Here is a 14481-nt window from a genome sequence, read left to right on the forward strand (position 1 = left end):
TCAATAGATTTTGTGAAATAAGTAATAAGTCCGGAATTGATTCTAAATCTTGCCTTTTAAAAGGCACCGGGCTTAATACTTACAAGGTAATATACACCTTGTTCAGTGTTCTAAATTTTAAAGGTGAACGTGCCTTTTGCTGACTCCTCTTTCCAAACACTGGGTCGGTGTTGGTAATGGTTAGAGGATAAGCGCATTTTAGAAAGTGATTTTTCTAAATTTATTTGTTTTAAGTACTTTTGATTTATTTTCTTAAAATCAGTGCCGAGTATATTGAAGAGCCCAAGGATATTCCCAGGCAGAAGCCTGGGAAGAAGATCAAAATGAGCATGGAGGTACAGACCAGCGGTGCCCTCAAAAACAAATTCAATGCACTATCGGACCGATCGGACATGGATACAGACAGGGAGTTGAACGAATATAGAAAAGTGTCACGGAAAAGAGAGCTAAGAAGAAGGAACCAGAGGAAATGTTGGACAGCAGCCATCCGAGTCTGGCAATCGAGAATCACCGAACAAGTTAAGCAAAACACCTGAGAAAATACCACCCATCATCATCAAGGCAAACTTAGAATTGAAAACAATAAAGTACATCAGAGACATAACTAAGATCCAATTTAGATATCAGTTTTTCAACACGCAATACACAAAATTTTTACAGATACAATCCAGGAACACGAGCAAGTTAAAAAGGTAGTGAGAGAATGCCATTACCAATTCTACACATACTCGATGAGAAAAGATTTGCCGAAGAAAATTACAATGACTGGACTTCATCCTTCGATACCCGAAGCTGAAGTTTGCGAAGACCTCTTATTGAAAGGAGTTAAAGTCAGACAAGTGATACAGATCAAACGAAAGTTATCGGATGGCAGCCAACATAAGCTGCCCATATACATTGTCTCTCTGGAGAAAGATCAAGACATGTCGGAGCTGAAGCAAATTAGCAACATTGGAGGGCACATCTTCTCTTGGGAGACATACAGGTCACAAAATAGGGCTCTACAGTGTCACAACTGTTTGAATTTTGGACACACATCGTACACCTGCGATATGAAGTACAGGTGTATAAAGTGCCTCGAGATGCACGCGCCAGGTGCGTGCAAGAAACTACTAACCGAGGCACCGATGTGTGTCAATTGTAAGAAAGAACACCCGGCGAACTATTCTCAGTGCTCCGCACTCCTTAATTTCATTGAGAAGAAGAAAACGATACTCTCAAGAGAAGAAAAGTATATGCGCCAGCTCCAACACCAATGCCACTGACAAGAAGTTTCTCGTCAGCTCTAAATCCGACAAACACCGGCCCTAACTTCAAACCTGATTATCCTCAACTCCCTGTCCCACGGGCATCATACCGACCTCCGCTGCAGTCCACACTATCACCGGCCTGGCCTTCACCATCACCAAGACCAGCACCGATCCGGCCAACACCATCAATGGTCGAGTTTACAAACAACCAGCCAGATCCAGATCTCAACACTCCGGAAGGACTCTTTACTGCTATGGGCGAGATCAGGAAGCTATTTGCGGATCCCCAGGTAAAGCAAATTTTCAGTGAGCTATACAAACTGACAAAAACACTAAACACAAACATGACTTATAACGACAAATACACAACAATTTTGAACTTTCTTACATCATCACCATAAACCAATCGCAAGACTTACAAATAATGCATTTCAATTCTAATGGACTTAAAAACAACATTGACGAACTGAGACAGACGATAACAAATACGATCTGGACATAGTACTGATTAACGAGACACACTTCAAACCTACGGACAGACTCTATATGAACAATTACAAAGTTTACAGAAACGACAGACAGACGGACGCACGCGGATGGGGCGGCACTGCGATTTTGATTAAGTCTAACATCAGACACGAGCAAGTGCCAAACCTGACAGCGGGCAGTTCTGAAATAACAGCTATTAATGTATACAAGAGAGGTCAAAAAGTAACCATAATATCGATTTACATCCCGGCAAGCAGACTAGAACATACGGACTTACAAAGACTACTGGACTCGAACAGATTTGTACTTATGGCAGGAGACTTTAACGCACAACACACATCTTGGAACTGTAACTTCAACAACGCGAACGGAAACAGACTTTACGAATACCTGACCGAACACAACACCACAGACGCACAACTACATTATCCTGACACGCCGACCAGATACGCCACCGTACAGACGCACCACCACAGTACGATCGATTTGGCATTGACAAAAAATCTACACGTAACATCCGAACCCATAACAAGAACACTTTTCAACTCCGACCATAATCCAGTTTTCATGACCATTTCAGACAGACTAGACGTCGACCAGACTCCCAAACGCAAATTTTTAGATTACACCAGAGCCAACTGGCCAATTTTCAGAGACATCATCACAGACAACACACGACACACTATGCCAATCGATACCAACACTGACATTGAGGAGGCTGTAACACACCTTACACTGACAATCACAGACGCCGTACAACAGACTATACCGACACTAGACTCAAGAACAACACCAGCCAACGACTTGCCAGAACACATTTTATTGAAAATACAACTTAAAAATCATACAAAGAAACTGTGGCAACGTACCGGTGACAGACTACTCAAGGAACATGTTAACAGACTGACAAAAATTATTTCCAACGAAATACGTGACCACCGAAACAGCACTTGGACCAAAAGACTCGAGAACATAAATACTGACCCACACAAAATTTGGCAGACAGCAAAAAGACTGACGCAAAAACCAACATCCATACCTCCACTCAAATTAACTGACAATAATTACGCAACGACACCAGCAGACAAGGCGGAAATATTGGCAAAAAACTTTGAAAACATACATAAACAAAATGCCAATATGTCAAACGCAGACCTGAAACAAGACGTACACGAGACAATTCAAGACTTCACTGACCTCCACAGGGACAAAGACTTACGAATAGACCCTGCCACAGTTTCCGAAATAAAGACAATAGTTAAAAATTACCGAACAGAAAAGCACCAGGACCGGACGGACTACAAACATAATACTTAAACAACTGCCGACGAACGCCTACATTTTACTTACGCGCATAATAAATAGACTAATGACAAAAGGCTGCTTTCCCGCTTCTTGGAAAACCTCCATCATATTTCCAATAGTGAAGCCAAGGAAACAGCCAGACATACCACAGAACTACAGACCGATCAGCCTCCTCAACACAATGAGTAAGGTAGCCGAAAAGGTACTACTCAAAAGACTTAACAAACACATAAGACACAACAAAATTATACCTGACACACAATACGGATTCAAAGAACGACACTCTACACTACACCCACTGACAAAACTCATAGAAAATACAGTACTCAACTTCAACAGACGAAACCATACCGGATTGGTGTTACTCGACTTTGAGAAGGCATTTGACACCATCTGGATGGACGGACTTGTACATAAACTTATCCAACTCAACTTTCCACCGTACATAACGAGAACTTTACACTCATACCTTTCAGACCGTAACTTCACTGTACAAGTAGACAACGGACTTTCGACGGTTAAACAAGTGACGGCGGGAGTACCGCAGGGCTCGATCCTGGGACCATCCTTGTTTAACGTCTACATTCACGACATACCCACTGACGCCGACACAACGTTACTGACGTTTGCTGACGACACTGCCATATACAAATCATCACGATCACCGACGCTACTGACTACAAAGATACAGACACACATAGACAAGCTGATGAAATATACTGACAAATGGCAGATTAAAATCAATCCGCAAAATACGGAGACAATTTTATTTACAAAGAGCCAAAATGCCATGACTAGACTGACTGACTTGGACAAAATTAAAGTATTGGACTGTGAAGTTGAGTGGTCGAAGGATGTCAAATATCTTGGTGTGACCCTGGACCATAGACTCAGCTTCACAAAACATATTAATACAAAAATTGGACAGGCTTACGGGATGTTGAATCTACTGAGACCTCTCTTGAACCAGAACAGCCCGCTAAGCGTGAAGAACAAGCGAACACTTTACTTGACACTAATAAGACCGATACTGACATACGCCGCTCCGGCATGGAACGCGACGACTAAGAGTAACTTACGAAAACTACAGACATTACAAAATAAGACACTACGACTCGTACTCAACAAAATAAGGAACCCACTGACTAGACATTACTACTCTTCAAAATACATACACAAACAGACTGACTTACCAACCATACTAGACTTTATAAAAAGCTCACTGAGAATTTTTATCTAAAATGTGGGGATCATCCTAATGTTAACATCGCGGGCCTCGGCCAATACACAAGAGACGATATTTGGTATGGCAATCACGCCATGCCAAAATATATACTGATCGACCCATAGCGGTAATTGATACTTGGATGAGAATAAATCTTTTATTTTTGTTTTTCTTTTTATTTGTATAATTAACTATTATTATAAATATTGCTTTGTGGTTTTTTTGGGGGGAAAAAGTTTCTTTCCTCTTTTTTGCCACACGATTTGTCAAAAAGTTTTACATATACTTTAATTATTGTTTGAAAAACCAAATCCAATGAAGGATACAATACCTACGGGTAATAAACCCATGTTATAATATGCAATGTACATACTTTTATATATTGAAATATATAGTCTTTGAATTGAATTGAATTGCCAAGGCAAAGGTTCAATTGGTCCACCCCCCACAGGTAAACCTTTATACAGGGTATATAAAAAACTATTGAATCTAACTTAAGGGGGTATTCTAGTGTAGAATTAAAAAATTAAATCGATTTTTTTTATATTTCATATTTTCAAAGTTTAACTATCTAAGAATATGGGTACGAGAAGGTTTTTGAAAATTTGAAATATGTTTGGAGATATAGGCATTTTACTGACACGGTCTCCATACTGTTGGCTTCACGCAAAACTTCAAATGCGTTTTTCTCATAACAAACTTTTTCAGTACTGTTGACACGATTTCTCGAGTTTTAATCGACCGATTCACTTGAAATGTTGAGAGAGTCTTGTTTATAGACCTATCTATAGCCCGAACTAAGATTATCTCCAAATTCCATTTTTTACTATTTTTAAAAAATTCGAGAAACTCAAAAAACAGTTAAAAAACACTTTTTTTCAAACAGTCGCCAATTTGTAAAAAATAATTTCTTTTACTCATAGCTAGTTCGGGCGATTGCGACATCATTATAGATTAATAATAATCTTTTTTATTTTTTGCATTTCCGATGGCTAGGAGGGCTGAAATCATGTCAAGACTGAGGTGCCAATTTTTTGAGACCGCCGAACTCTTTTAATTTTTAATTTTTATTTTGTATTTTAATATTATTAATAAACAAGTGGTAAAAAATGGAGAGTAAAAACATTCATTGCTTTCTTTCACGACACTTTGAAAATGACCTAAAATTCATCGCTCAACACTAGAATACCCCCTTAAGAAGAACAATACATATTAAAAAATAATTAAATTTCATATACTTGAAAATTATATTAATATCTCATAAACTAAACAACAGTGGTCACAACCAAAAAAAAATAACAACAAAAGAAAATACTTTAGTTTTTCAAACATAGCCGTTTATCTCCTAATAGCGAAGTCGTAAGAATCAAGGTAATAGCTGGCTGCCCTCTACTTTCAAATATTTTTGTTAAAAAATTCCTAACATTGTGAACCTTTAAACCCGGGACCTTTAAGCTTCGCTCTATCCCATATCAATAAATATAATGAATAATGCAAATTACATAATTTGTCAAAAAGAATTCTAAAAGACGTGATTCGGTGTTATCATTGATCTACGCCAAACCGAGGCTATTTATTTCTATTACTTTCGAGGAATGCGTAAGCGAATTTCTTTAGCAAAAATCTGATTGCATCTGGATGCGTCTCGCATAGTTATCACGCCAAGGACAGCCGGTCAGAAGATGATAGAGTCCGGCAAGAAAAAAATATTAAATGCAAGAACCGGTATCCGGGCAATGCATTTTTTTCTCGAGAAGTTCAACGATCTGGAAATAAGATGAATCGCGTGGACAAAAATAAAAACGCTATCTTCTCAAAAAACGATCAAAATGAATTTTTTTCTTAAAATAGAATACGCTGATGACGTACGTAAGAGATTAAAATCGGGATCATCAGGATTGAGAATAAATATTTAAAGAAGAAAAGTAAATATGCAAATTTGATTAAATAAATATTGCGTTATTTTGTTATGCTTTAATACTATTTATGACTTTAAATGTGCAGGGTAATAATATTACCCAGACCTTGACGTCAACCAGAAATGAGGTGGTAGTATTGACCTTAACTGTCCTGCAAAAATTAGAAAAAAAGTAATGGTGCATGGCATTGTGTCTTAAGACAAATTGTTCAATTCAATTCTTTTAGAACTTTTAAATAATAGATTTTTGAGAATTTTAGATTTTTTGAAAAGAAATAACCTTTTCGAAAAATTTGAATTTTTTTATACTTTGAAATATTTAGGAAATTTTGAACTTTTTTTTCAAAGCGCATAAGCGCCGCGTCGTAGTCCAACAGAAAACCATTGATACGGTACCCATAGAAATGTAAACAAAACTTATTTTCATTATTAAAAACTCTATAAAATATCTGATAATTTGATGTGCATATGTCTAATGATCATTTTTGTCCGCCAAATGGCGTTTGTTTTAACTTTTTTTATTGGATCTCCAAAATCGCTAGACCCGCCTTACCAAAAATTTTACCAGTTCTTCATTTTGTCAATGCAAATGAAATGTTTTATAAATAATTCAAATCAGACGCTCCGTTCTCTCGAAAATTGAATCACCATTTTTTGGACTTCTTGCCCCGTATCTTCAGAACGGCTAGACATGACAAAAACTAATCAGCACGTTTCCTTATCAATATGAATCAAATGTTTTTCGAATCACTCAAATCGGTTGAGCCGTATTCTTGAAATCGTGAATGAAAAATTATATCCGCACATACATACTTACACACACATAAATTCACTTTTTCTAAGGTATTCCAAATGAATCATAAAGATATATAAAAATTGTCATTTTCGATTTTTTTTGCGATAACTATAACTTACCATACGTGAAGTTGAAAGTTATTTCATCATGTTTGGAAATTGAGCTTTTAAGTTCAACTTAAAGCTTTGATTGTAGGTTAAATTATGACGGATATTTCGGATATTGTGGTTAATTTTTACTAATTTTGTTTATTTAAAAACTTTGAATTCGCAACCGTTAATGACATTTCTAGGACTAAAAACAAAAACTATAACACAATTGTCCCAAGTTTTCGTTTTAGTTGAACTTACTTATTATTAGTCTAGCAAAAATTTTGTTATTTTTAAGTTTCTATTTTTTTATTCAAAATTATTCAATATTATAATCATAAAGAAATTTACTATTTTACAAACCTGATCAAGTTACACTTTAGAAAGACGCCTCTCAAAATCGACCGATTTTAAAGAATTTAAATTTATAGTTAAAAAAAAAGTTCTGATTTTCGAAAACTTACAATTGGACATGTTTGTTGTTCCTCATTACGATTCCAAAGTTTGAAGAAACAAAATTAGTAAAAGTTCAGTACTCTCTAAAAATAATGTTTATTTCTTCATTCAGCATCTAATTTACTTGAGAATTAATATATTTTAAAAATTTATATTTATTTTATTATTATTATTATTGTTACAATTTTATAATATACAAGCTAAAGATCATAGAGCTCGTTTCTCCAAAGATTTTAACTTTATAATTTATACAGTCTAATAATTATTAACCATAGCTACATAAATATTTTAATATTATTTTAATCATTATATATTAGAAATATAAGAGCGATATAAATAATTAACTTCCTGAAGGAGAAGTTTATGTTTCAAGCTATTCTGAATCGAATGAGACCAAATTTGGAAAAAGTATGTGTGTGTGTGTGTGTGAACAGATTTTTTGCCGTAAATCGACGTTTTCTCGAGAACGGCGGGACCGATTTCAAGAATTTAAAAGCCACTCGATGTATCTTGATGAGGACTATTGTTTGTTAAAAATAAAATTAGATGATTTTGTTGGTATAACGATAGTGGTCTTGAACATAGTAAACCATTAAAGCCCTACGGAAACTGGTTCAATTATAAAAATTATTAATTTTTGAAAATTTGCTTTTAGAAAATACTCAGAGTTAACGTGTTCGTTCGGTCGTTTGCAATGATGTGTAATAAATCCACTCGGATACTTATAATCACTCATAAATTAATTTATTTTTTATTGATTAAGTCGATTATTTACACATTTCGAGAAGTTCATGTAACTTGCCTTAAGGCAAAATACCAATACCAACTAGTTTTGATTAAAAGCTTGGTATACAAACTGAGCGTCTTGAAAAGCTACAAAATTATTTAAATAATAAAAATAAATGATGCAAAAACAAAAAATAACCATGAAATACGGCAATTTTTTTGCAACCATACATTTTCTGGAATTCGTGAACAATATATCAAACTGGAAACATCAATTATGAACTAAACTTGAACATCAAGAATTTGTACTTTACCACTTGAGCTTTATGCATTATAAAAATTACTCTATGTAATAAATGCCAGACATAGCATTTCAGTATTTAGTAATGTTATTATGTAGATTATGTATTGAAGAAAACTATGCTACAAACCAAGCCAGTAGTAAAACATCAAGTATGTTATGAAATGCTTCAAGTCAAGGCGTGCATGTATAAACATGTGTCTAAATAAATTTTAAATTATCTTTGGATAAATTAATGAGGTATTCTGCAATAATGATTAACTACAAACTTGCCATAAATGTAAACTATTTAGAACATATATGCATTAAAATTATTTGCCAAAGATCTATGTTATTTATTTATAGGATTACTAATTCTGAGAATTAATGAAAAATAATATTATGTTGGTACTAGACGGCGGTTGTTTTTATGATGTGAAGAATGAAATGAGTCATCGATCGGCAAGATAAATATCAAATTGTCCAATTTAGTTTCAGTTTTTTGTGCGAAATTCTCAATACCAAGATTACAAAACGAAGAATTGATAAAATTTTTGGCAAGCCAGGTCAAAAAATAATGTAAAAAAATCGATATTTGGCCGTCAAAAATGATCATTAGACATACGCACATGAAATTATCAGATATTTGACAAAACTTTAAAAAATGTGTACTAATTTTGCTATAATTTTGTTGGGTTCCGTACTAAGATTGTTAATTACTTATACGGTTCAAGCAAATTTCAAAATTTTTAGCATCTTTTTTTAAATTTTCTAAAATATACATAGTTTTATACTTCAAATATTAATTTTAAATTTACAAAACAGTTTGAAAATGTATATATTTCAAATGCGTTATTCTAATCGTAAGAAATATATCCTCAGATGAATTTATTCGGCACCTCTTGCAAATGTGAACTTTCCAAGTGTTTTGAGCGATAAGGCCGTCGCTGTATATTTTATGAACGATAAAGTATTTAGAGATTATAATTGTCTATTTGAAATTGTTTAAAACAATTGTTATTAATCGTTGATCAATAATTATTGATTACTGATTTTTCCCCCTCAAATATTTAATTCTGGTACGAAAAGTTCCAGCTATTTACCTTAAGGCACTATGCCAAACACCAATAGTTTTGACCTAATTTAAGTAAAATAATACGCAAATCCATCGTATTCTTAATGCATTACACATTTACTTTTACCGCAATAAGTATGTTACTGAAGTAAAAATCATTAGATTTGCTTTGTATACTCACATTTCTAATTGAGCGTAACATTTTAACGAAGGTCATTTACCTTTAATTTAAAATAACAAATTAAATGCATTCATATAATTATAATACAGTAGTTCTCACGTCAACATGAATAGAATTATCCGCACTTCACAATGGCTATTAAAGTTTATTTAAGGTTGTTTTGAATAATACTTAATTGTCAGTAACAAATTAATTACTACGCCTTGTTAAGAATTATTGACTTTATGTATAATTATAGTTTTATAAAAATGAGTACACCATCATTTTAGTAAGAGAGACAACGGTCATTAACAAAAACCTCCTCATCCTCAAAGAAGATGATCATCATGTATTTGGAGGTTGATAATTATATTGTAGTTGATTATAATCGATTTACATTTTACAGAAATATGAAGGATTTCTAATATTTTCAATGTAATAATATAAGAAAAAAAAAATTCAATCCTTTTTCAAACATGAAGCTTCAATCATGATGGCAATGTATATTTCAAGAACAATCAAGAAATATAACAAATATATCTAATATATTTAATAGTAACGCAAGAAATCAAAAATTAAAATTTTGTATCCACGATTCTTCATCAAATCCATTACAACATGCTTTGTTTTTCAGTTATGGATAATTTGGGATCGATCCCAGAAAAATGGTTGCAAATTTTACCTCCATTCGATCCTGCAGCAAGTCCAACAGTATCAGCAAAATGCCGCTCTCAGAGTAAGAAATACTTGGCAGCATTGCAAAATTTTGAGTTTTGGGCACTGAAAAGTAAGTTAATTATTATATAAGTTTATTAATCAACTTTACTTAAATATTGTTGATGACATATTATGACCAAACAATGTTTGAAAATTGTATGGTTTCAAATAATATAATTAAAAGAAATAATTTATATAAAAATTTATCTTTGATTAAATTTCAAACTTGATTTTCTATACATTGCGGATTTAATTAATTATAGTAAGTTGATCTAAACAATGATTATTATAATATTTGCTATATTATTATAATTATTGTTTAATTATTAATTTATAAAGTAATTAGATACAATAAAACAATAATTAAGATTATCTTTCACTAACCATCAAAGTATGAAATTTTCTTTAAATTTAAAATGACTGTCTTAAATTGACTATAATAATGATAATAAGCTTCGAGAATATATGTTATCAAGTTGAAAGATTTTTTGGAGTAATACTAATTATAGGAGTACCCTACGATATAGTAATCCATATCAATAAATAATAATATTCCAGAGGTCAATAAAAAATATAAATTTTAATTAAAATTTTCTTCGTTTATTTAATTATTATCACTTCAAATAATGTCCAATATATCCTTTGGTCAATATATGCTAAGAGTTTACTCTGTAGGAAAATTGCAGCAAGATTGCATGGATGTTTTATAATAAATATCAGGAACATTAACAAATATTTACTAAATTCTCGTGGATGCGAATATTAATGTATTTTTATTTCAGTTTTTTATTTGTTTAACTATATAAACATTTCTTAACAACTTTTTGACAAGAAAATTTATCAGTATCATTTTTTCCAGTGCATGATGCTTCGGGAAAATTATCCTCTGGAATTCTTAATGGTAATATCAACCAATTCGGAGACTTTGATCAGTGCCTAAATATTGAGTCAGAAACGACGACTGGACAATATTTTAATATTAAAACAGCACATGAAGATGCTATACAAGGAAAATATTGTTTAGCATATTTAGAAATAAAATTGCCGCAAAATCTCTTGCCAGGAAATGAGAAACTTGCAAAATTGCACAAATTGGTACAGAGTCATTATGCTTTTCAAAGCCGTTTGGAGGACGTAAGTAAAAAAGTTTAGAAATTTCATACCAAAAATGGTATTTTACAGCGAAATGGTATTTTACAGCAAAAAAGTATAATAAAATTCAATCAAATTTATTATTTTTTATTGTTTACACCTCTGCCATGATAAAGGTTGAGTTGATCCTTTTTACCATCCACCCATGCTTTTATAGAAAATGATATTTAAAGAAATCTGTTGAATTTAACTTATTAAAATAAACAAAACATTTCAAAAAACAATTGAAAAACGAATATTTAAAAAATTAAATTAGGGTCTTGTAAACTAAAGACACTGTTGTTTAGTTTACAAGACCCTAATAGCAACTGAAAAAATAATAATATTTGTTATGAATTTTCAAACATTAACGCTTATCTATTTATGCTATCTGCCGATAGCAATGCCGTAAGAATCAAGATGATGGCTGATTATATATCTTTTGCCCTCTACTTTCAAATTTTGTTGTTAAAAAATTCTTAACTTTACTTGTTTTTGAGATATTGGTGGTGGACCGTTTTACTCGCACACCTTTAAGCCCCACTCTATCATATTATTAACAAATTATTTTAACTAATACTGGCACCAAAATTCATTATAGCAAAATAGTGCACGTATATTCATAAATAAGAGTCGCAATTAGCAGTTACATAATAAATATGAGAAATGTTTTAGACAATAATGTACTCAATCAAATATTTTTTTCGAATCGCATGATTTATTTTTGTTATATAATTAACGGATCAAAAATTGAATTATAATTAATTGAACTATTTTCAGATGAAAATATAATAAATAAATGACAATGAGTGAAAGTTATCTTTTATACTTCTAATTCCTGTATGTAAATAAAAGATATATGAAAATAATTTTTTCTTCGTAGTAAAAGTTCTCGTGGATGTGTTCTTTTTAGTTTTAATGACAGGAAAAAAACTCATTTGATGTTTAAAAAATCATACTTTTAAATTTTTGTGAATTATAAGGAGAAAAAATAAGGTTTAATTTTTCTTTTGATAGGTAAATATGATGCTTAAAATTCTTACGGCTAAATATAATGGTTATTAAATTAAGAGTTGTTGCAAAATAATGGCAAATTTATTGGGCATATAGTGCTTAAGTGTATTTTTTATAAATAAAATGCTTTGAGTTTCATCAATTTGGAAAGATTTGTTTTGATTTTCAAAAATATTTAACAAGTGGTGCTAAAAAGTTTTAAACATTTTTGAGTTCTTTGAAAAATTTAGATTTTTGAGAATATTGAAATTGAAAAAAAACAACTTTTTTTACATTCGAAATAATTTATTATCTTTATTTTGAAGTTTTTGAACTTTTTTAAAGCAATTGCGCTGCGTTAGCTGTGTAGAAACAAAATATCGAAACGCGTAAGCGCCGCGTCGCAGTCTTACTGATAAACATCGGAACTCATAGAATTGTAAACAAAATTTGTACTCTATAAAATGTCTGATAATTTATTGTGCATATGTCTAATGATCATCTTTGACCGCCAGGTAGCATGTTTTTTACTTTTTTGATGGGATCTCTGAAACCGATAGGCCTACTTTCCCAAAAATTTATTCAGTTCTTCATTTTGGTAATACTAAATATAACATTTTTTTTAAAGTATGCCATAATGTTCAGAAACCTTTGACACGTAAAGATATTTTTTTGTTTTATTGTCCTTAAGCCGGCCACAGACGTAACTGTATGCATGTGCAACTGAATGAATGCGCAACCAGGCGTATTTTCACAGCGCCCACAGACGGTTCAAGTTTATGTTCAAGTACTTGCGCAAGCATATCACAAATGTCAAATAATAAATGTCAAAACATAACCTAAAAATATATCTTTTTTATTAATTTATATATTTACAGCATCAGAAGAGAATTCAAAGTGTTCATAGGGCTAATTTCATAACTTTTAATTGTCGATAACTTCATAAACTTGTATTATAAATTCGCTACAATGTAAAATAAAAATATGGACATGTGCTGCCACACGCGGCCAACGAATGAACTTGCCGACTTGAACGATTGCGCAATTAAAATAATCAAAAAGTGCTCATGCCAACTCGCTTGCACCAGTCTGTCAAGTTGCGCAAAAAACACCCCACAGACGCTACAGAATACATGTTCAAGTCGCAGGTTGCGCAGTTATACAGTTACGTCTGTGGCCGGCTTTAGCAAACTATACACACAGTACATTTAGTTAATTTACAGATATATTTATTTGACAACGTAAAAAATGTAAAGATATGGAAAAATTTTCATTGTCGATTTTTTTTGCGATTACTATAACTTACCCTAAGGGAAGTTAAAAAATATAAATATGCCAATGGTATTAGGCATACGGTTAGAATTTGTAATACCTCATTATTTTTCGGAATTAATATAAATCTTTATTTATTTAACATAATTTATATGTCACAGCAAACAAACATCTAATTATTAATTAAAATATTTTAATATCACCGAGAACAAACAAAATATAAATAAAACTTTTACTTCAAATAACTTCCTTATCGTGATGTTATGAATTTGAACTTGACATTCGCGTACACATCGCATGCAGTGTAAATGTAATGTAATGGTAAACTTTCGCTTTCGAGTAAACAAGCACATGTGCTTCCATGCACGCGATATTAAATAATCGCTATTTCATTGTCACTACTAACATAAATACATAACTTTAACGTATGCGAAGTGAAAGCATTTCACAATAATCTCCATTAATTAACATATACTATATCGAGGTCAATGCGGATTAAATTAAATAGACTAGTGGGGCGCATGGCATCGTGCCTTAAGGCAAATTGCTGGAACTTCCCGTACCAGAAATTATAATTTTTACAAAAGATTAACATTTTT

The 14481-nt window shown here is 32.3% G+C and overlaps 1 protein-coding gene across 1 annotated transcript in view; it reads left to right on the forward strand.

Annotated features, from left to right (window-relative positions):
• Nucleotides 1-14481, forward strand: part of LOC113371129 (O-acyltransferase like protein-like) — an 86015-nt gene that overhangs the window by 55934 nt on the left and 15600 nt on the right. The window contains exons 2-3 of the mRNA XM_026611775.1: nucleotides 10404-10556; nucleotides 11346-11620. Of these exons, the coding sequence (XP_026467560.1) occupies nucleotides 10406-10556; nucleotides 11346-11620 (426 nt within the window). The 5' untranslated portion in view covers nucleotides 10404-10405. The remainder of the gene's footprint in view (nucleotides 1-10403; nucleotides 10557-11345; nucleotides 11621-14481) is intronic.

The sequence above is a fragment of the Ctenocephalides felis genome, unplaced genomic scaffold (assembly GCF_003426905.1).
Source record: "Ctenocephalides felis isolate EL2017-DRISC unplaced genomic scaffold, ASM342690v1 CF-g0.4_SCAFFOLD_01492, whole genome shotgun sequence".
Lineage (NCBI taxonomy): Eukaryota > Metazoa > Arthropoda > Insecta > Siphonaptera > Pulicidae > Ctenocephalides > Ctenocephalides felis.